This window comes from Nerophis ophidion, linkage group LG14, assembly GCF_033978795.1.
Source record: "Nerophis ophidion isolate RoL-2023_Sa linkage group LG14, RoL_Noph_v1.0, whole genome shotgun sequence".
Taxonomy (NCBI): domain Eukaryota; kingdom Metazoa; phylum Chordata; class Actinopteri; order Syngnathiformes; family Syngnathidae; genus Nerophis; species Nerophis ophidion.
Window position 1 is genome coordinate 37,719,203 of NC_084624.1, and position 23,306 is coordinate 37,742,508.

At 40.6% G+C, this 23,306-nt stretch overlaps 1 protein-coding gene across 4 annotated transcripts; it reads left to right on the top strand.

Moving 5' to 3' along the window:
* Window positions 1–1,518: 1,518 nt before the first annotated feature.
* pex5lb (peroxisomal biogenesis factor 5-like b) lies at window positions 1,519–21,077 on the top strand. Of its 4 annotated transcripts, none has more exons than XM_061920629.1 (14): window positions 1,519–1,708; window positions 1,960–2,055; window positions 9,529–9,643; window positions 9,718–9,882; window positions 10,061–10,148; window positions 11,848–11,917; window positions 14,026–14,124; window positions 14,309–14,428; window positions 15,879–16,022; window positions 16,104–16,174; window positions 16,246–16,404; window positions 19,739–19,904; window positions 19,971–20,128; window positions 20,221–21,077. In XM_061920629.1, the coding sequence occupies exons 1-14, from the start codon at window positions 1,694–1,696 to the stop codon at window positions 20,417–20,419; spliced, it is 1,665 nt and encodes a 554-aa protein (XP_061776613.1). In that variant the 5' UTR covers window positions 1,519–1,693; the 3' UTR covers window positions 20,420–21,077. The 4 variants fall into 4 exon arrangements, with proteins under 4 accessions (XP_061776613.1, XP_061776615.1, XP_061776616.1 ...); XM_061920630.1 differs by having other exon boundaries at window positions 1,569–1,652; XM_061920631.1 differs by lacking the exon at window positions 1,960–2,055 and having other exon boundaries at window positions 1,520–1,708; window positions 20,221–21,075.
* The last annotated feature ends 2,229 nt before the right edge of the window (window positions 21,078–23,306 follow it).

A 23,306-nucleotide genomic window follows, 5' to 3' on the forward strand; every position in this document is an offset into this window, starting at 1 on the left:
TACATTTGATACTATTTTGCACTATGTTTTAATTTGTTCTGGGTCTGTTCAGCGGTATGGTTGATTTTAAATGGGCTATATAAATGATAAAACTGATTAAAAGTAAAATAGATACTGATGTACAGTCGTGGCCAATAATTTTGGGAGTGATTTAAATTTACTGTTTGAATACTTTGGCTGCCTCAGCATTTTTAAGAACAAAATTGACACATTTTTAAGCACGAGAAGGATTTGTTTTATATATGAAATTTATGTGTCTACTAGGGGTGTGGGGAAAAAATCGATTCGAATACGTTATGCGATTCAGAATCGATTCTCTTTTTTTTTAATACATTTTTTAAAATATATTAATCAATCCAACAAAACAATACACAGCTATACCATAACAATGCAATCCAATTCCAAAACCAAACCAGCAACACTCAGAACTGCAATAAACAGCAATTGAAAGGAGACACAAACACAACACAGAACAAACCCAAAGTGAAATCCATCCATCCATCAATCCATTTTCAACCGCTTATTCCCTTTGGCGTCGCAGGGGGCGCTGGTGCCTATCTCAGCTACAATCGGGCGGAAGGCGGCTTACACCCTGGACAAGTCGCCCCCTCATTGCAGCCAAAAGTCAAACAAAAATGAATATTATCAACAACAGTATCAACATTAGTTATAATTTCAGCATAGCAGTGATTAAATATCCATCATTGACATTATCATTAAACATTTATAAAAATAAAAAATAAAGAACAATAGTGTCACAGTGGCTTACACTTGCATCACATCTCATAAGCTTGACAACACACTGTCCAATGTTTTCACAAAGATAAAATGAGTCGTATTTTTGGTGTGTTTAATAGTTAAAACAAATTTACATTATTGCAATCAGTTAATAAAACATTGTCCTTAACATTTATAAAAGCTTTTTTACAAAAATCTACTACTCTGCTAGCATGTCAGCGGACTGGGGTAGATCCTGCTGAAATCCTATGTATTGAATGAATACAGAATTGTTTTGAATCGGAAAAATCGTTTTTGAATGGAGAATCGCGTTGAATCGAAAAAATCCATATATAATCGAATCGCGACCCCAAGAATCGATATTGTATCGAATCGTGGGACACCCAAATATTCGCAGCCCTAGTGTCTACATTTCAAAGGGAAAAGGGCAATTTTTCTGGGGATGACAAAAACGAAGCAGCAAATTTATCAAAGCATAATACTATCTGTGTTGGCCCTGCGATGAGGTGGCGACTTGTCCAAGGTGTACCCCGCCTTCCGCCCGATTGTAGCTGAGATAGGCGCCAGCGCCCCCCGCGACCCCAAAAAGGGAATAAGCGGTAGAAAATGGATGGATGGATGGAATATTTAAGTCACTCCGAATAATTTTAGGTCTTGTAAATAGTTTTTTAAAAATTGTCCTTTTTTTTTTTTTTTTTTTTAACAATTATTTCAGAAAGTGATGCACTGGGCGAGGCGGGGCTTCCCGACCTCGGAAGAGTTCGTCAAGACTCGGTTTTTGTCGGTTTGTTGTCGTACCGCCCTCCGCAGCCAAGCGCGAGCAGAAGATAATCGCGCATCGAAGAGCTCAGAACCCGAACTGACCGCTCAAAGGGGAGCTTGTGGATTTTCAAGACCGGAACACGAACAGAGAGGTAGTTTGCTTTCGATGAATTTACCTGCCTGAAGCAGAATCATGTACCAGGGCCAGGTGAGACTATCACGTGACTTCCTCTGTTTGCTTTTATTAATCGATTGATTTGCTGATCAGCTGATAATCACTAACCTTCCCCTCTGAATTATGCGTGGGTGCAGCCAGCTTTCATGAGGTTTTAGTGATGAATACATTGAGTCTTACCTACTGTTTAATGACATCACTTCCTGTCGATGGCAATTGCTGTTTGGGGGGCGGGGCTTCTGGACAAGTACGGGAAAGACGAAGACGTCACGTGTGTGTCGTAGGGCAAAGGGCAAAGGGTCGCTGCGATGGTGCTGATGGAGCGTCCTGCTAAGAAGATGTCAGCAGAAGGAGCTCCCTTCCTCGCCAGGACAACCAAGGTTGGCATTGACGACAGCATCGCTTTTCTGCACTGATTGGCAAATTGCATGTTAGCTAGCTAATTGCATCATTAAGATGTACGTTTAAAAACATATGTTAGCTTTACTGTACGCTATTTTGGAGAGTAGGAATGAGTTCAGCGTTGAACACACACTCACACCAATCGCTACTAAAAGAAAACATAATATAATATATAGCAGTGGTCACCAACGCGGTGCCCGCGGGCACCAGGTAGCCCGTAAGGACCAGATGAGTTGCCAGCTGGCCTGTTCTAAAAATAGCTCAAATAGCAGCACTTACCAGTGAGCTGCCTCTATTTTCTAAATTGTATTTATTTACTAGCAAGCTGGTCTCGCTTTGCTTGACATTTTTAATTCTAAGAGAGACAAAACTCAAATGGAATTTGAAAATATTTTAAAGACTTGGTCTCCACTCGTTTAAATGAATTCATTAATTTTTTTACTTTGCTTCTTATAACTTTCAGAAAGACAATTTTAGAGAAAAAATACAACCTTAAAAATGATTTTAGGATTTTTAAACACATATACCGTTTTACCTTTTAAATTCATTTCTCTTCTTTCCTGACAATTTAAATCAATGTTCAAGTAAATTGATTTTTTTTTATTGTAAAGAATAATACCATTTTTAAAATTTAATTCTTCATTTTAGCTTCTGTTTGTTTGACGAAGAATAATTGTGAAATATTTCTTCAAACTTACTATGATTAAAATTCAAAAACAATTATTCTGGCAAATCTAGAAAATATGTAGAATCAAATTTAAATCTTATTTCAAAGTCTTTTGAATTTCATTTAAAAATGTTGTTCTGGAAAATCTAGAAGAAATTATGATTTGTCTTTGTTTGAAATATAGCTTGGCCCATTGTGTTGTATATTATAGCAAAGTGCAGATTGGATGTTAACCTATTCAAAACATGTCATCAAAATTCTAAAATTAATCTTAATCAGGAAAAATTACCAATGATGTTCTATATATTCTTTTTTTAATTTTTTCAAAAAGATTTGAATTAGCTAGTTTTTCTCTTCATTTTTTTCAGTTAAATTTTGAATTTTAAAGAGTCGAAACTGAAGCTAAACTACCTTTCAAAATTTAATTTTCATTTTTTTTCGTGTTTTCTCCTCTTTTAAAAAGTTCAGTTAAGTGTTTTTTTCATCATTTATTCCCTACAAAAAAATTTCCGTAAAAGGAAAAAAAATGTACGACGGAATGACAGACCGGAAAAGTCTTTAAATGGTCTCTCGTTTTGATTCTGTATGACACACAATCATGCGGAAGACTGCTGACTTGACAACTGTCCAAAAGATGACCATTGATACTTTAAAGAAGGAGGGCAAGACACAAAAGGTCATTGCCAAAGAGGTTGGATGTTCCCAGAGCTCCGTGTCCAAGCACATTAATAGAGAGGCGAAGGGAAGACAAAGATGTGGTAGAAAAAAGTGTACAAGCAAGAGGGATAACCACACCCTGGAGAGGATTGTCAAACAAAACCGATTAAAAAATGTGGGGGAGATCCACAAAGAGTGGACTGCAGCTGGAGTCAGTGCTTCAAGAACCACCACGCACCAACGTATGCAAGATATGGGCTTCAGCTGTCGCATTCCTTGTGTAAAGCCACTCTTGAATAAGAGACAATGTCAAAAGCGTCTCGCCTTGGGCTCAAGACAAAAAGGACTGGACTGCTGCTGAGTGGTCCAAAGTTATGTTTTCAGATGAAAGTAAATTTTGTATCTCCTTTGGAAATCAAGGTCCCAGAGTCTGGAGGAAGACAGGAGAGGCACAGAATCCACGTTGCCTGAAGTCCAGTGTCAAATTTCCACAATCGGTAATGGTCTGGGGTGCCATGTCATCTACTGGTGTTGGTCCACTGTGTTTCCTGAGGTCTAGGGGCAATGCAGCAGTCTACCAGGAAGTTTTACAACACTTTATGCTGCCTGCCGCGGACCAATTTTATGGAGGTGAAGATTTCATTTTCCAACATGACTTGGCACCTGCACACAGTGCCAAATCTACCAGTACCTGGTTTAAGGACCATGGTATCCCTGTTCTTGAATGGCCTGCAAACTCACCTGACCTTAACCCCATAGAAAACCTATGGGGTATTGTGAAGTGGAAGATGCGAGATGCCAGACCCAAGAATGCTGAAGAGCTGAAGGCCACTATCAAAGCAACCTCGGCTCTCATAACACCTGAGGAGTGCAACAGACTGGTGGACTCCATGCCACGCCGTATTGCTGCAGCAATTCAGGCAAAAGGAGCTGCAACTAAGTATTGATTTCCGTACATGCTGAAATTTTCCATGTTCATACTTTTCAGTTGGCCCACATTTCTAAAAAATATTTTTTGGCACTAGTCGTAACTAATATTCAAATTTTCTGAGATACTGAATTTGGGATTTTCAGTAATTGTCAGTACTAATCATCAAAATTTAAAGAAATAAACATTTCAAATATATCACTGTGTGTAATGAATTGATATAATCTGTAAATTTCACGTTCTGAATATAATTAATTAAATAAATAAACTTTTTCATGATATTCTAATAATATGAACAGCAACTGTGTGTGTGTGTGTGTGTGTGTGTATATATATATATATATATATATATATATATATATATACATGTTTGTTTTTTTTCAAACTTAAAGTACCAACATAGTGGAAAAAACAAATTGCCTCTATATTTAAATGTAATTATCATACAGATTATCATATAGAAGCTATCTTGTTTATAACACTCAAAGACATCCTGGTGGGAACCACATATCCCTTTTGTTAACAACAATGCTAATTAAATGGACAATTACTTTGGGAAAAATTGTGATCCAGAATCTCGTATTTTTAGGTCTGTATATAAGGAAGATAAACCAAGTTTTATAAGCTGTGTGCTAAACAGATCCAGCTTTAGTGAAACACTAAGCATCATGTTGCACTATTAAGCGCTCAACAAGTAATATCTCAGGGCATCCAATCGCAACTGGACTGTTTGGTTTTTCTTAGAACCTACGTGTCAAAGTCAAGGCCCGCGGGCCAGATTCGGCCCGGGAATTAATTATCTATGGCCCCCGGGATGATAATTTGATTAGTATTAGAATCGGCACATAGACCACAGCCGTCTGCTGCTGTTTTGCACGCACTAATACTCCATCAGTTTTTGGAGCTAGGAATTTTCAAAATGTCAAGTCATAAAAATAGGGTCCCATAGTAAATTTTTGGGGTCACACTTTTTTGTAATAGTTTTGTAAACAAATGATAAATGTATTCATTATCCTGTTATATCCCACTTTTTATATCGTGTTTTGGAAAAAGGTTGTCATAAACGTTACTTAATTCATTAAAAAAAATAATACAAAAGAAAACCCAATTGTATACATATATAAATGTATTCATTTATAAATATTCATTCACTCTCTTATTTCCTTAATAGAACTAAACTTGACCACTGCCGGTATTTTTTCTATATTAGTATTGTAATATTTTCAGAATGTGTTTGTTCTATTTTTTTTTTATTCTAAAACTCTACTATATTCAAATTTTTTGAAAGGCATGATTTATAATGTAGAACGAACTTTCATCAGCTGAGACGCCATGCAGTAACGGGACACCGCCTGCTCAATATAGCAGCATGAGCTCGTTACCTCACTGTTATCAATGCGCCGCAAAAAATAGTTTGCCTGCAATAATGCTTCTGATACCAATATCGCTAAAATTTGGTTTATATTGAGGTTACAACATGTAAATGGAGTCAAAAACTCCTTTGTCCCACACGCTATTAGACTGTACAACTCCTCTCTGGGGGATGGGGGGGTGGGGGTGGGGGGGGGGGTGGGGGTACTAGGATGACAGGGGATGCAAAACAATAACAGTGCAATGCGTTTTCATAACTACTGCCTAGTTTCTCTTGTTATATTCTTATTTTACCTTTATATTTTTATTCCCATTGTTGCTTTTTATTTTTATTCTTATTGTAATATTTCTCTATTTTGTTTCCATTTAAATCCCCATTATTTACATTTTACTTTTTTAAATTGATCTCAACTCTGTACACTGCTGCTGGAATTTTAATTTTACTGAAGGAACTCTCCTGAAGGAATCAATAAAGTGCTATCTATCTATCTATCTATCTATCTATCTATCTATCTATCTATCTATCTATCTATCTATCTATCTATCTATCTATCTATCTATCTATCTATCTATCTATCTATCTATCTATCGTTGACGGTTTTTGGATGTTTACTTAGAGGGCTTCGTGGGCGTAATATAATTGTTAGCCTTTTTTTCTTAATGTATTTTTGATTACGAAAGCATAAATAAAAGAAAAAAATATGTGTTAATGTCTTACAATGGGGTTGTGAATGATAAACAGCACATCTCAGTATGACTGATCTGCTGATATGGGCAGAGTGCAAACAAATTCGCACAGTGACACCATCCGACACCGAATCAGCAGAAATTGCCGAAGACATTCGGAGCAAAATATTATAAATGGCTGTCTGAACTTGTGGCCTTTTGTGATGATTAGACGCAGTGGCGGGCCATGCGTTTCCCACCTTGGCCTTCAGTGATCTCCAACTTCAATGATTACCTCTCAAAATACCATAATTGATGTCACCACATGATCATTGCTGGAGAAATACTATACAGGGACACATTTACACCCTACTGGGCATTACACCACATCAACAGTATACAAAACAGGTTATTTTCTGGCGCATTTAAAAAATCTACTAAAATGCATCAGAAATTAAAACATATACCGTAAATGGCTCTGATTGGCTTATGCAATAAAGTTTGATTCAAAGTACACATTTCTCAAAGATATATTAACTGCCCTGACCACATGATTGCGACAAATACACATGTAACAATATTAATTAAATGACAAGCATGACACACTTTAACAACAAGAGTTTACAACTTTTAGTTGTAACAGAACAACAACTGTCAGCCACTTGTGATCTGATTGGCGATCGCAAATGTCTTTCAACTCTGTGTTCTCAAATTCATCGCTAACGGTCCCGTTGAATATCCAATCACAGGACGCGTTCAACATGAGGCCATCTAGAAGGCCTTATTGACAAAAACTTGTGATCCGATTGACTATCGCTACTGTCTATCAGCCCGCACTGATTTAAATGTAACTTAGATATTGGGTTTCACTATGTAAAGCGCTTTGAGTCACTCGATAAAAGCGCTATATAAATATAATTCACTTCACTTCACTTCACTGTATGTCCCCGTTCACTTACAGCGCACGGACGCCAGCATTGTTGATTCTGAAGGCGTCTGACAGATTTTGTACAGCATGGCAACATAAGCTAGCTGAATTCTGATTGGATACAAACTAAAACTAAAAACAACAGGACTGGAACGAGCATAACATGACATGAAGAGAATATGAATCATTTTGGATATTCAGGGAAAGTAAATAAAAAAAACAATTGTAACTTTAATTATGATCATGTTTTCTGGTTATGTTAGGCCAGCAGAGAAGGCCTTGCTGGCCCTGACGGCACACCATTGTTTGGACCAGTGGTTTTCAAATGGGGGTATGCGTACCCCTGGGGGGTACTTGAAGGTATGCCAAGCGGTACATGAGATTTTTTAAAAATATTCTAAAAATAACAACAATTCAAAAATCTTTCATGAATATATTTATTGAATAATACTTCAACAAAATATGAATGTAAGTTCATAAACTGTGAAAAGAAATGCAAAAATGCAATATTCATTTTTTTTGTGGTCATGTTCTATAAATATTGATGTTAAAGATTTTTTTTTTTTTGTGAAGAAATGTTTAGAATTAAGTTCATGAATCCAGATGGATCTCTATTACAATCCCCAAAGTGGGCACTTTAAGTTGATGATTACTTCTATGTGTAGAAATCTTTATTTATGATTGAATCACTTGTTTATTTTTCAGCAAGTTTTTAGTTATTTTTATATCTTTTTTTCCAAAATACCGGTAGTTCAAGAAAGACCACTACAAATGAGCAATATTTTGCACTGTTATACAATTTAATTAATAAGAAACTGATGACATAATGCCATAATTTACTTCTTTATCTCTTTTTTTCCAACCAAAAATGCTTTGCTCTGATTAGGGGGTTCTTGAATTAAAAAAATGTTCACGGGGGGTACATCACTGAAAAAAGGTTGAGAACCACTGGTTTGGAAGGTATTTTCACATGCTTTGCATATTGAAAATAAGAAACCCAAAACCAGTGATGTTGGCACGCTGTGTAAATCGTAAATAAAAAAAGAATGCAATGATTTGCAAATCCTTTTCAACTTATATTCAATTGAATAGACTGCAAAGACAAGATATTTAATGTTCGAACTGAGAAATGTGTTTTTTTTTGCAAATAATCATTTAACTTATAATTTAATGGCAGCAATTTTTACCACTGTGTTACATGGCCTTTCCTTCTAACAACACTCAGTAAACGTTTGGGAACTGAGGAGACCAATTTTTGAAGCTTTTCAGGTGGAATTTTTCCCATTCTTGCTTGATGGACAGCTTTAATTGTGCAACAGTCCAGGGTCTCCGTTGTGGTATTTTAGGCTTCATATTGCACAACACATTTTCAATGGGAGACAGGTCTGGACTACAGGCAGGTCAGTCTAGTATCCGCACTCTTTTACTACGAAGCCACGCTGTTGTTACACGTGGCTTGGCATTGTCTTGCTGAAATAAGCAGGGGCGTCCATGAAAAAGATGATGACTAAACATTTTAGCTTGTGTTGATGTTACTGGGGAACACTGACCAAGTTAGAAATTAAATAATGGATGAATGACCATGCCAGAATTAGAGTAAATGGTTATAAACATATGGCAATATGTTACAAACAAGCCACTTTCATTGCATTGGTCTCAACAGATCATCTGCTAGTGTCGCCCTCCAGCCTGCTCTCTCTCTTCCGTCTCACTCACTGCTGTGAAGGAAGAGGCCCGTCAGTCACATGACACTGTGCTGCATATTTGAAATAAATGCAGGTATACCTCCGTGATATGGGACTAATACATCTTTCTTCAATATGGGGGGTACACGTCTCCCCAGGTTCTACGCCTAATGATGCAGGTCCCAGCTGTCCATATGTCACTCTCCACCCCAATAAGCTGGTTGACCTCGTCTTCGTCCTTGCCCCGCCACATCTGCAACTCTGAAGCACTAATGAGTCTCCTGTCAGATGTCCAATGTGACCATGATGGACTATGACGCAAGGTCTTCTCAACGCAAGACCAGCGGGAACCTCTGACAAACATTCCCACTTTTGTTTTGAGGATTAAATCCCTGCCCTCATGACCAATGGACCATTTAGGACCTCATCCGGGCTCAGAGTGACATCACTAAAGTATTTTGGACTCCAGAAACGTATTGTTCGACTTGCTGCTGTGCTGGCTTGTGTGGGAATGGAGTTGGCATGACAGACTACTGTTCTTGCTTCCAGCTGGTCGCCGAGCATCAAGAGAGTCGACCGCTGCTAAGTCCTTCCATCGATGACTTCCTGTCTGAGAGCTGTCATGTTGCCGCTTCCATGTGCCCCCAAGCATCCAACGCCTCAGGTAAGCTTTGAGTCCTTGCTCGGAGGTGAGTCTGCCATGTGTGACCACCAAAGTCTGTGTGCTTGTCTCCACAGTTGTGAACCTGGTGGACCTCAGCGAGGGCGGAGGCGGGAATAACACGAGGAGCTTGATGAGGAGGACCCAAAGCTCCGAATCTGAGCAAACGGAACCAATCCGGATGGAGGCGGATCGTCTTCTTCCTGGTCCCGGAATGCCAGCGAAGACCTCAGCGGACTCAGGTAATTTTTTAAAAGAGGAAGGGAAAGCTTGTCATGTGACTTGAGGAGGTCAGGAAGTCCCAGACAGGAAGTAATCCCATCACAGCTTTGAGTTCGCTGGTCCGTGACGATTGAGCTTTTTAGTCCGATCAGGGTAGAACAATCCGCTTCAGCGCGTCTTCATTCGCTGTCTTTTCAGTGTCGGACACGCGGGACGAGTGCAACATCCAGCTAGATGACGGCGGGAGGAGGTGTGAGACACGAGGCCAGGCGGGCGAGCTGCTATGGTAAAACATGTGATCTTCCTCGGAAAAAAGGATGCTAGTTGAGTCATGCTAACAGGCTAACGAATTAACACAAATCTCATTCCAAAATATTGGCATTTTACCTTTCCTCTTTTTTTTTAAAGGCCTACTGAAACCCACTACTACCGACCACACGGTCTGATAGTTTATATATCAATGATGAAATCTTAACATTGCAACACATGCCAATACGGCCGGTTTAGTTTACTAAATTGCAAATTTAAATTTCGCGCAGAAGTATCATGCTAAAACGTCGCGGTATGATGACACGTGCGCGTGACGTCACAAATTGTAGACGACATTTTGGTCCAGCACCATTCACAGCTATAAGTCGTCTCTTTTCATCGCATAATTCCAGAGTATTATGGACATCTGTGTTGCTGAATCTTTTGCAATTTGTTCATTGAACAATGGAGACGTCAAAGAAGAAAGATGTAGGTGGGAAGCGTTGTATTGCAGCCACCTTTAGCAACACAAACACAGCCGATGTTTCCTTGTTTACATTCCCAAAAGATGACGGTGAAGCTTTACTATGGAACAGAGCGGTCAAGCGAACATGGTTCCCTACCACATGTAAACCGGCAGATTTCGGTGAGAAAATGGTGGTAATAAGTCGGCTCTTACCGTAGACATGGGCGGAGAGCTTACGTTGTTCCACCTGCACCTGTCAAAGAGGCAGCTGCGGACTCTCTAGCCTCCTCCCACCGGCCGCCCCCGACCGTCGGATGCTTCCAACGTGGAGGAAGCATCGTGGTGCCTTCGCCTCGTCAAGAAACGTGGCTTCCCTCGGAGACACTGGCGGTCACCACACCCGTGGCCACACCCATCCGACCTTCAGGTTGTACAGGTACGACCGTATAATCTCACTAAAACACTAGTAACACAATAAGCAGATAAGGGATTTTCAAGAATTATACATTTGTAAATTTGTCTAATAACAACTGAATTGCTCTGCTGTCTAGTTTTTTTCTTTAATTTTTTTTTTCTAGTCCTTCACTCTCACTTTCCTCAGCCACGAATCTTTCATTTTCGCTCCAAAAAATGGGGAAATCGTCACATTCTCGGTCCTAATCGCTTTCACTGCTGGTGGCCATGATTGTAAACAATGTTCAGATGTGAAGAGCACCACAACCCGTGACGTCACGCGCACATCGTCTGCTACTTCCGTTACAGGCAAGGCTTTTTTATTAGCGACCAAAAGTTGCAAACTTTATCGTCAATGTTCTCTACTAAATCCTTTCAGCAAAAATATGGCAATATCGCGAAATTATCAAGTATGACACATAGAATGGACCTGCTATCCCCGTTTGAATAGAAAATCTCATTTCAGTAGGCCTTTAAGAACTCGTTTGCAGAAGTATCCACTAGACTACAATTTTAAAAATGAAAACGGCTTTTATCAATCAACAATATTGTATCTAGAAGCTTCTCGTTTCATCATAGCTTAGAATCTGCGTGACAAAATGGTGGTCACGTTGTAGTAACTAGGTAAGCTTGTTTCATGGTAATAACTGAAGTGCTCCATTAATCCACGTATTTATGCTGTCCTGTTATCATTTTTGTAATAATTTCAGTAAAGCCTTTAAGCTGGAGCTATAGGAGCACGGCATAAAGTTGTTATGTTACGGTTTGGGCAGCCCAGAGGTTCAGGAATTGACAACACACCTTGCCTCACCTCCAGGTGCGAATTTGAAAGCCACCTTCAGAGGGACAAGTCGTTAGACGATTTGGACTTGGAGTCGTCCGGACAGGTTGTATGATGCTGCATAAGCTGTTTGCTATTGCAACGAGACTGCACTATTGTCTTTGTGTGAGTAGTTTAGACCAGTGTTTTTCAACCTTTTTTGAGCCGAGGCACTTTTATTTCATTGAAAAAATTTGGAGGCACACTACTAGCGGAAATCATTAAAAAATGAAACTCTGTTAGAAAAAAGTCATTGTTGCAACTGTTGGATATGACTTTAAACCATAACCAACCATGCATAACTACAGCTTGTCTCAAAGTAGGTGTATTATCACAACCTGTCACGTCACGCCCTGACTTATTTTGAGTTTTTTGCTGTTTTCCGTCTGTAGTGTTTTAGTTCTTATCTAGCGCTCCTATTTTGGTGGCTTTACCTGTTTTGTTGGCATTTTCCTGTAGCAATTTCATGTCTTCCTTTGAGCGCTGTTCCCCGCTTTTGCTTTGTTTTAACATTCAAGGCTATTTAAGTTGTTGCTATCCTTCTTTGTGGGGACATTGTTGAGTGTCATGTCGTGTTCGGATGTACTTTGAGGACGCCGTCTTTGCTCCACACGCTGTAAGTCTTTGCTGTCATCCAGCATTCTGTTTTTGTTTACTTTGTAGCCGGTTCAGTTTTAGGTTCGTTCAGCTAAGTCTTCCCTAAGCTTCAATGCCCTTTCTTAGGGGCACTTTGCTTTTGTTTATTTTTGGTTTAAACATTACATAACTTTTCACCTGCATACTGCCTCTTGCTGTTGTCTGCATTTTGTGATCGACAAACACAACGTGTTTATGACATCTACAAAGCAAATAGCGACCGGCTGCCACCTACTGATTTTGAAGAGTATAACACGCTTACTCTGCTGAGCTCTGGCCAGCACCGACCATACTTTCGGGAGGTGGGGGGCGTGGTCGGGGGTGGAGCGTAGGCGTGGTCGGGGGCGAGGGGGCGTGGTTAAGATGGAAGGAGTATATTTACAGCTACAATTCACCAACTCAAGTACTTCATATATATATATATATATATATATATATATATATATATATATATATATATATATATATATATTTATGAAATACTTGACTTTCAGTGAATATATATTTATTTTATTATATATATATAAATAAAAGAAATAGTTGAATATCAGACGACACCTATCAAATGCACAGTAATGAAAACACAGTTGTTCTACTAACTGTACTATGCTTGCTGGTTACTGAAAAAACAACAACAACACTTACCTTTCACTAGTTGAGTAACCTTTGTTCTGCCATTTGCGTATTGTCGAGCGATCTCCGAATCTGGGAACATATCCTTCACGGATTTGTTGTAGACATCCGCAAAAGAGAACGGGGTGTTGCTTCCAGCTATCAGCATAGCCATCTTTGTCTCAGCATAAGTTACACCATCGGTTCTCCATTTTTACCCATAATACTGGGTTGTGAACGATGCTGCGCTGCGGACGCTTTGTGCTTCGCTGACCGTTCATGACTGAGTATATCCGTTCGGCCACCGTGTTCAATGGAGAAGTCTGTTCTACAAAATTTACAGGCAACATAGTCCTTCCCCTTCGAACTCTCCTGGATAAACTGAAATTCTTGTTTCCATTCGTTTTGGAGCGTATTTCTTCATTTTGCTCGTCGACAGCGTTGCCATGGCTGTAACTTCCTCGTTCTTCTGCTTCGTCTCCTTGTGTGTGCAGTTTTTTATTAAAATCCGTAGATGTTGTAACGTGATTGGGCAGGCAAGCTGTTTATATAGTGGGAAAGCAGACGTGAAAACAGGCTGTCCCCACTCAGGTCCGCATGGAGCTGGAGGGGGCGTGGCCTCCAGCTCCGCCTGAATTTCGGGAGAAAATTTCTTCCGGGAAGTTTTCGGGAGAGGCGCTGAATTTCGGGAGTCTCCCGGAAAATCCAGGAGGGTTGGCAAGTATGGCATAGACACCCAACAACGGCACATTATTTGCAGACTACAATTACTGGTTTGCAAAAAATATTTTTACCCCACATAGGTGAAATTACACAATTTCCCACGGCACACCAGACTGTATCTCACGGCACACTAGCGCGGCACAGTGGTTGAAAAACACTGGTTTAGAGACCCTTGGGCAAAACCGTTTGACTTTGTGTCTGCAGGACAGTGACTTGTCCTCGTGTCGTAGACGGACTTTCTCGCTCTTAGCTAAAAACGAGTCGCTGGAGGACGAGTTTGTGAAAGCCAAGGCTGCTGTGGAGGTACTCTTGCACACGTGCGCACACACGTACACATACACACCTTGTGTGCACGTTTTCAGTTGCGTAGAAAACATTCCAGATCGTTCTTTTGGAATCGCTTCTGATGATAAAGCACTTCCTCTCACCCTCATCGCCGTCATCTTCCTAGCCACGGCTCACCTGTGTATGTGTGTGCACGTTTCAGTCGGACACGCAATTCTGGGACAAGATGCAGGCGGAGTGGGAGGAGCTTGCTCGCAGGAACTGGCTAGAGGAGACGGAGAGTCAGAAGCTGACTCTGCCCACCATCTCACCTGTGGGAAAGGTAAAGCGGTAATAAATATCATCTAACGCAGGGGTCACCAACTTTTTTGAAACCAAGAGCTACTTCTTGGGTACTGATTAATGCGAAGGGCTACCAGTTTGATACACACTTAAATAAATTGCCAGAAATAGCCAATTTGCTCAATTTACCTTTTAATAAATAAATCTATACATATATAAAAAAAATGGGTATTTCTGTCTGTCATTCCGTTGTACATTTTTTTTCCTTTTACGGAAGGTTTTTTGTAGGTAATAATGTTTTTAAAAGAGCAGAAAATATGAAAAAAATGAAAATTTAATTTTGAAACATAGTTTATCTTCAATTTCGACTCTTTAAAATTAAAATTTCAAACGAAAAAAATTAAGAGAAAAACTAGCCAATTCGAATCTTTTTGAAAAAATTAAAATAAGAATTTATGGAACATCATTAGTAATTTTTCCTGATTAAGATTAATTTTAGAATTTTGATGACATGTATTAAATAGGTTAAAGTCCAATCCGCACTTTGTTATATTATATAACACATTGGGCCAAGCTATACTTCTAACAAAGACAAATCATTATTTCTTCTAGATTTTCCAGTACAAAAATTTTATATGAAATTCTAAAGACTTTGAAATAAGACTTAAATTTGATTATACAGATTTTTTAGATTTGCCAGAATATTTTTTTTTAATTTTAATCAAGGTAAGTTTGAAGAAATATTTCACAAATATTCTTCGTCGAAAAAACAGACGCTAAAATGAAGAATTAAATTATTTTTTTTTAATTATTCTTTACAATAAAAAAAATCTATTTACTTGAACATTGATTTAAATTGTCAGGAAAGAAGAGGAAGGAATTTAAAAGGTAAAAAGGTATATGTGTTTAAAAATCCTAAAATTGTCTTTCTGAAAGTTATAAGAAGCAAAGTAAAAAAATAAGTGAATTTATTCAAACAAGTGAAGACCATCCATCCATCCAACCATTTTCTACTGCTTATTGCCTTTGGGGTCGCAGGGGGCGCTTGTGCCTATCTCAGCTACAATCGGGCAGAAGGCGGGGTCAGGGCTTTAAAATATTTTCTTGGATTTTCAAATTCTATTTGAGTTAATTGTCTCTCTTAAAATTAAAAATGTCAAGCAAAGCGAGACCGGCTTGCTAGTAAATAAATACAATTTAGAAAATAGATGCAGCTCACTGGTAAGTGCTGCTATTTGAGCTATTTTTAGAACAGGCCAGCGGGTGACTCATCTGGTCCTTGCGGGCTACCTTGTGCCCGCGGGCACCGCGTTGGTGACCCCTGATCTAACGTCACCATGACAACACGCATCTGTGAGCCTGTCTCGGGTCATATGACTGCCATATGTGTTGCGTTCAACTTCTGTATAATGATGGGATATTTGAGTGCTGTGGTGAGGTCAGGGTCGGTAGTAAGAGTGGGACATTTGATGTTGCTACGTGTCTGTCAGCCTTACAGTTTCAGCGCCAACAATCCGTATAAAAACCGCGAAGGCGTCTTCGCCGAGGCTCAGGACAAAGTTGGCGAGGGAGATTTAAATGACGCCGTCCTGTTGCTGGAGGCGGCCATCTTACAGGATCCGCTGGACTCTGAGGTGAGCCACAGGCCGTCTTCTTAATACGCAACCCGCCCGCGCTCTGGGTCTTGACTTGATTTTTGACCTTGGCCCTGCCAGGCCTGGCAAGTTCTGGGTACGACTCAGGCCGAGAACGAGAACGAACAGGCTGCCATCGCGTCATTGCAGAGGTGGGTCCAATGGTAACTCCGCCTCCACACAGCCCCTCAGGCTGTCTGATGGAGTGCCCCCTGTCCCACAGGTGTCTGGAGATCCGCCCCGACAACCTTCAGGCGCTCATGGCGTTGGCGGTCAGCTTCACCAACAGCGGCCTGCCACGCCACGCCTGCGGCGCCCTCTACCAGTGGGTGAAACACAACCCTCGCTACACCCACCTCATACAGTCCTCAACTCCACCCAGGTAGGAGCATCATGTCATGTGACTTTATAAAATGAAATTATAATTTTGCAAGTCTGTCCATTCGTATACACACATCATATAAACAAGTCTTTACATTCGCATTCGCATACACATCATGTTAACGAGCCAGTCAATTTGTTTACACGCATCACCTCAACAAGTCTGGCCATTTGCCTATGCCCTTCACGTACACAAGTCTGTCCCTTCACATACACGCATCATGTGAGCAAGTCTGTCCATTCATATACACGCATCATGTGAGCAAGTCTGTCCATTCACATACACACATCATGTGAGCAAGTCTGTCCATTCCTATATACGCATCATGTGAGCAAGTCTGTCTATTCCTATATATGCACCATGTGAGCTAATCTGTCTATTCACATACACGCATCATCTGAGCAAGTCTGTCCATTCCTATACACGCATCATGTGGGCAAATCTGTCCATTCATATACACGCATCATGTGAGCAAGTCTGTCCATTCCTATATACGCATCATGTGAGCAAATCTGTCTATTCACATACACACATAATGTGAGCAAGTCTGTCAATTCACATACACACATCATGTGAGCAAGTCTGTCCATTCCTATATACGCATCATGAGGGCAAATCTGTCCATTCATATACATGCATCATGTGAGCAAGTTTGTCCATTCCTATATACACATCATGAGGGCAAATCTGTCCATTCATATACACGCGTCATGTGTGAGCAAGTCTGTCCATTCCAATATGAGCATCATGTGAGCAAGTCTGTCCATTCACATTCATCCATCCCTCCATCCATTTCCTACCGCTTGTCCCGTTCGGGGTCGCGGGAGTGCTGGAGCCTATTTCAGCTGCATTCGGGATTCATGTGCCATGTAAACACACATGTCCATTCGCATACACACATCATGTGAACAAGTCTGTGCATTCGCATTCACGTGTCATTTAAACAAATCTGTCCATTCGCAATCATAGGTCATGTAAACAAGTCTGTCCATTCATATACACGCATCATTTAAACAAGTCTGTCCATTCAAATTCGCCCATCACGTAAACAAGTCTGTCCATTCATATACAAGCATCATGTCCGTAAGTCTGTCCAGTCATATACACGCACCATGTAAACAAGTCTGTCCATCCGCATGCATGTGCCATGTAAACAAGTAATGTAAACAAGTCTGTCCATCCACATACACGCATCATGTAAACAAGTCTGTCCATTCATATACACGCATCATGTAAACAAGTCCGTCCATTCGCATACACACATCATGTGAACAAGTCTGTCCATTCGTATTCACATGTCATTTAAACAAATCTGTCCATTCGCAATCATAGGTCATGTAAACAAGTCTGTCCATTCATATACACGCATCATGTAAATAAGTCTGTCCATTCAAATTCACCCATCACGTAAACAAGTCTGTCCATTCATATACAAGCATCATGTCCGCAAGTCTGTCCAGTTATATACACGCACCATGTAAACAAGTCTGTCCATCCGCTTTCATGTGCCATGTAAACAAGTAATGTAAACAACTCTGTCCATTCACATACACGCATCATGTAAACAAGTCTGTCCATTCATATACACGCATCATGTAAACAAGTCTGTCCATTTGCATACACATATCATGTAAACATGTCCATTTGTATTTACGCAACATGTGAACAAGTCTGTCCCTTTATATACACGCATCATGTAAGCAAGTCTGTCTGTCCATTCAAATACACCCATCAAGTCTGTCCATTCATATACACGCATCATGTGCGCAAGTCTGTCCCTTTTATATACACGCATCATGTAAGCAAGTCTGTCTGTCCATTCAAATACACCCATCAAGTCTGTCCATTCATATTCACGCATCATGTAAGCAAGTCTGTCAATTTATATACACGCATCATGTAAGCAAGTCTGTCCGTCCATTCAAATGCACCCATCAAGTCTGTCCATTCATATACACGCATCATGTGCGCAAGTCTGTCCAGTCATATACACGCATCATGTGAACAAGTCTGTCCCTTTATATACACGCATCATGTAAGCAAGTCTGTCTGTCCATTCAAATGCACCCATCAAGTCAGTCCATTCATATACACGCATCATGTAAACAAGTCTGTCTATTTGCATTCATGTGCCATGTAAACAAGTCTGTCCATTTGCATACACATATCATGTAAACAAGTCTGTCCATTTGTATTTACGCATCATGTAAACAAGTCTGTCCCTTTATATACACGCATCATGTAAGCAAGTCTGTCTGTCCATTCAAATACACCCATCAAGTCTGTCCATTCATATACACGCATCATGTGCGCAAGTCTGTCCCTTTATTTACACGCATCATGTAAGCAAGTCTTTCTGTCCATTCAAATACACCCATCAAGTCTGTCCATTCATATATACACATCATGTAAGCAAGTCTGTCCCTTTATATACACGCATCATGTAAGCAAGTCTGTCTGTTCATTCAAATACACCCATCAAGTCTGTCCATTCATATACACGCATCATGTAAACAAGTCTGTCCCTTTATATACACGCATCATGTAAGCAAGTCTGTCTGTCCATTCAAATACACCCATCAAGTCTGTCTATTCATATACACGCATCATGTAAACAAGTCTGTCCCTTTATATACACGCATCATGTAAGCAAGTCTGTCTGTCCATTCAAATACACCCATCAAGTCTGTCCATTCATATACACGCATCATGTAAACAAGTCTGTCCCTTTATATACACGCATCATGTAAGCAAGTCTCTGTCCATTCAAATACACCCATCAAGTCTGTCCATTCATATACACGCATCATGTAAGCAAGTCTGTCCCTTTATATACACGCATCATGTAAGCAAGTCTGTCCGTCCATTCAAATACACCCATCAAGTCTGTCCATTCATATTCACGCATCATGTAAGCAAGTCTGTCTTGCCATATACACGCACCATGTAAACAAGTCTGTTCATCCACATTCATGTGCCATGTAAACAAATAATGTAAACAAGTCTGTCCATTCACATACACTCATCATGTAAACAAGTCTGTCCATTCATATACAAGCATCAGGTCCGCAAGTCTGTCCATTCATATACACGCATCATGTAAACAAGTCTGTCCATTCGCATTCATGTGCCATGTAAACAAGTCTGTCCATTTGCATACACACACATCATGTAAGCAAGTCTGTCCATTTGTATTTACGCATCATGTAAACAAGTCTGTCCCTTCATATACATACACATGTAAACAAGTCTCTCTATTTGCATACACATATCACATAAACAAGTCTGTCCATTCACATACAGTATAACTAGTGCGTATTATGTGTGTGTCCAGTGGTACGTTGCAAGACGTGTTGCAGGTCTTCCAGGAGGCGGTTGAGTTGAACGTGGACCAGGTGGATCCGGACCTCCAGACGGGACTTGGAGTTCTGTTCAATCTGAGTTGTGACTTCGACAAGGCGGTGGAGGCTTTCAGTGAGGCGCTGTCTGTCACACCCCAGGTGACATCAGCATACATTCACTTATAGAGCTCACCAGAACCTGATGAGGGTTTTTTGTTGCACCAGGACTACCTTCTGTGGAATCGTCTGGGCGCCACTCTGGCCAACGGGAATCGGAGCGAGGAGGCGGTAGAGGCGTACACTCGAGCTCTGGAGCTGCAGCCCGGTTTCATCCGGTCCAGGTACAATCTGGGCATCAGCTGCATCAACCTGGGGGCTCACAGGTACCGCTTCTTAAAAACCGCACAGAATGCTAGACTCCAGCTGAGTTTTGATGATCTCACGTGTAACCGGTCTCACCGGGTCTGGCCCGCAGAGTGGCAGTCACCAACCTCTTGATGGCCTTGAATCAGCAAAGACGGAGCCAGAGCTGCAATCAAAACCAGATGTCTGCCAATATCTGGGCAGCTTTACGGATCGCCGTCTCCATGATGGACCAACCCGAGTTGTTTCAGGCCGCCAAACTCAAGGACTTGGACCAGCTAATGGCGGCGTTCCATGTGGCCGACGAGTGATGATGTTGTGATGACGGTACTTATCTTTAGTAAAGAAGGTTTTAGTGGAGCTGGAAGTTGGACTAAAAACACCAACGCAATACAACATGACTTGAGAAGTCCTCATGCAAAACACAACGTGATGTCACGCCTCAGAGACACGCCCACATTGATATCACGCCTCAGAGACACAACCACATTGGTATCACGCCTCAGAGAGTAAGAACGTTTGTCACATGACCGAACAAGTTTACGAGGTCAAACAAAGTTTGATATTTAACATGTCGCATGACCAGTGATGTCATGTTTTTGTTCCTCTTTCTTCCAAGTGTTTAAAGCCATTCAAGTGGCGCCTCCTGCAGGTCAAAAAGAGAAAGGCTTCAGTCGTCATGACTAAGTGTGACCAGCAGGTAGTACCAAACTTGCAAAAGCTGCTGATCTCTGATTTTTGCACTCAGGCGTTTTATTTAGTGATTTAAAAAGTGAACATAAAGTGCAATATTTATACGATGAATTTTTTTGAAAAATAATTCAAATATATTGTGATTGCTTAATCTTTTTTGACTTTTTAGAACAAAGCCCCTTCAAGTGTACTACAATAACCTCCTCTCACATACACACACAACACATTCACGGAGTCTAATTTAGACGTGTGAACTGGCAATAATCAATAAAAATCACCAAATAAACGAAACAAGCTGAGCTGTTCTGTTGATTATTTGCGAATGTTGACGCCCTCTGGTGGCAGGTAGAGGAGCAAGAACTATATGACTTGCTGGCTGCTAACATTGCTAACATATTTATATACCTTAAACTGTCGTGGAACACGTTTGCTGTTTCCATAACTAAAGCTTCATAAGCTTCAGAGCCACAACTCTCGTTAACAAGCTGTCCCATCACTCTGGTAGCTTTGGTGTAGAACACATTAAAGCCTTCTACAGAAAGCTAGGAGTAGTCAACAACAATTTCAAATTAGAAATGGTCTCAGCTAACGAGGTGCTTAATAAATTGAGCGCGCTCCACCCAAACAAGGCCACCGGCCTTGACAATATCCCCTCCAGATTCCTCATGGACTCTGCCACCACCATTGCCCCAATAATCACTCATATAATAAACCTCTCAATCAAACAAGGCCAAGTACCCAAGGATTTCAAGATAGCTAGAGTAACCCCCCTTTATAAAAAAGGAAGCAAATTAGAACCTGGTAACTACCGACCTGTTTCTATTCTCAGTTCCATTTAGAAAGTAATGGAGAAAATAGTTTATGAACAGGTTGATAGATACCTTGCTACTAATAAACTAATGTACAAATTCCAAATTCAAATTCAGAACAAACCACTCCACTGACACATGCCTTCTCTATCTGACCGACCACATCAAACATGAGGTGGACGCGGGCAAATACTGCGGCATGGTCATGCTGGACATTCAGAAGGCCTTTGACACCGTTAACCACGCTATACTGTTGGATAAGCTCCGAGCAATCGGATTCGACAAAACCTCATGGAGCTGGATGCAATCTTACTTGGAGGGGAGGAAACAGGTGGTAGAGGTGAATGGCACCATGTCCCCTCCCCTCTCAGTAAGCTGTGGAGTCCCCCAAGGCAGTATACTAGGACCTTTACTGTTCCTAATATACGTAAATGACATGCCATCAGCATGCCACTGTCAATTGTTCCTGTTTGCGGATGACTCGGCCCTGCTGGTATCCGTCAAGGACAAGTCACAGGTGGAACAAATCCTCAGTGCTGAACTCCTCAATATTTGCACCTGGCTCGCTGACAACAAGCTATCCATACACTTAGGTAAAACGGAATCCATCCTATTTGGGTCCCATATCAAACATAAGAAGGTCAGTGACTTCACTATAAAAGTGGGTGACATTGTTATCACCAGGAAGGATGAGATCACCTACCTAGGTTCCATTCTAGAGGCTAATCTTTCCTGTGATAAAATGGCAACCAAGGTGATCAAAAAGGTCAACCAAAGAACGAGATTCCTCTACAGAATTTCCTCTCTGGTTAACAAAAGCACCTTGAGGATTCTAGCGGGAACTCTCATTCAACCCTTCTTCGATTACGCTTGCACCTCCTGGTACCCCAGCACCTCCAAAACCCTCAAATCTAGACTCCAAACATCCCAGAATAAACTAATCCGGTTACTTTTAGACCTCCACCCCAGATCACACCTCAATCCAACCCACTTCTCCAAAGTGGGCTGGCTCAGGGTGGAGGACAGAGTAAAACAACTTGCACTGAGCCTAGTCTATAAAATCCGCTACACCTCCCTGATACCGAAGTACATGTCCAACTACTTCCTTAACGTAAATGACCGCCATAACCACAACACCAGGGGGAGCTCCACAAACCACGTTACACCCAGATTTCGATCTAACAAAGGTCTTAACTCATTCTCTTTCTATGCCACATCAATGTGGAATGCACTCCCAACAGGTATAAAAGTAAGTGCATCTCTATATTCCTTCAAAACCGCTCTAAAGCAACACCTCCAGGCAACTTCAACACTTTACTAATACCCTCCTCCATTCACATCCCATCTCCCCGGATTATAAACAACTCAAATGTACTTCTAATGTATATACTTGTTCTTATGCTATCTGAACTCACTATGTTCTCTGCTGGCTGTACATATCCTACTAAATAAGACCTACACTTTTTCAATGTCCACATTTCTCTGTTGATGCAATTGTTGATGACTGAAGTTCTGATATCAACCAAAGCTCCTCATCCCACCCCCCGGATTGTAAATAATGTAAATAATTCAATGTACATACTATGATGATTAACTTGTGTGATGACTGTATTATGTTGATAGTATATATTTGTACCAAGAATTGATTAACGTGGATCCCGACTTAAACAAGTTGAAAAACTTATTCGGGTGTTAC

Coding starts and splice junctions, on each gene's coding strand:
- pex5lb (XM_061920629.1), top strand. Junction 11,918..14,025: donor ACTTGGAGTCGTCCGGACAG/GTTGTATGATGC, acceptor TTGTGTCTGCAG/GACAGTGACTTGTCCTCGTG. Junction 16,405..19,738: donor CAGTCCTCAACTCCACCCAG/GTAGGAGCATCA, acceptor GTGTGTGTCCAG/TGGTACGTTGCAAGACGTGT.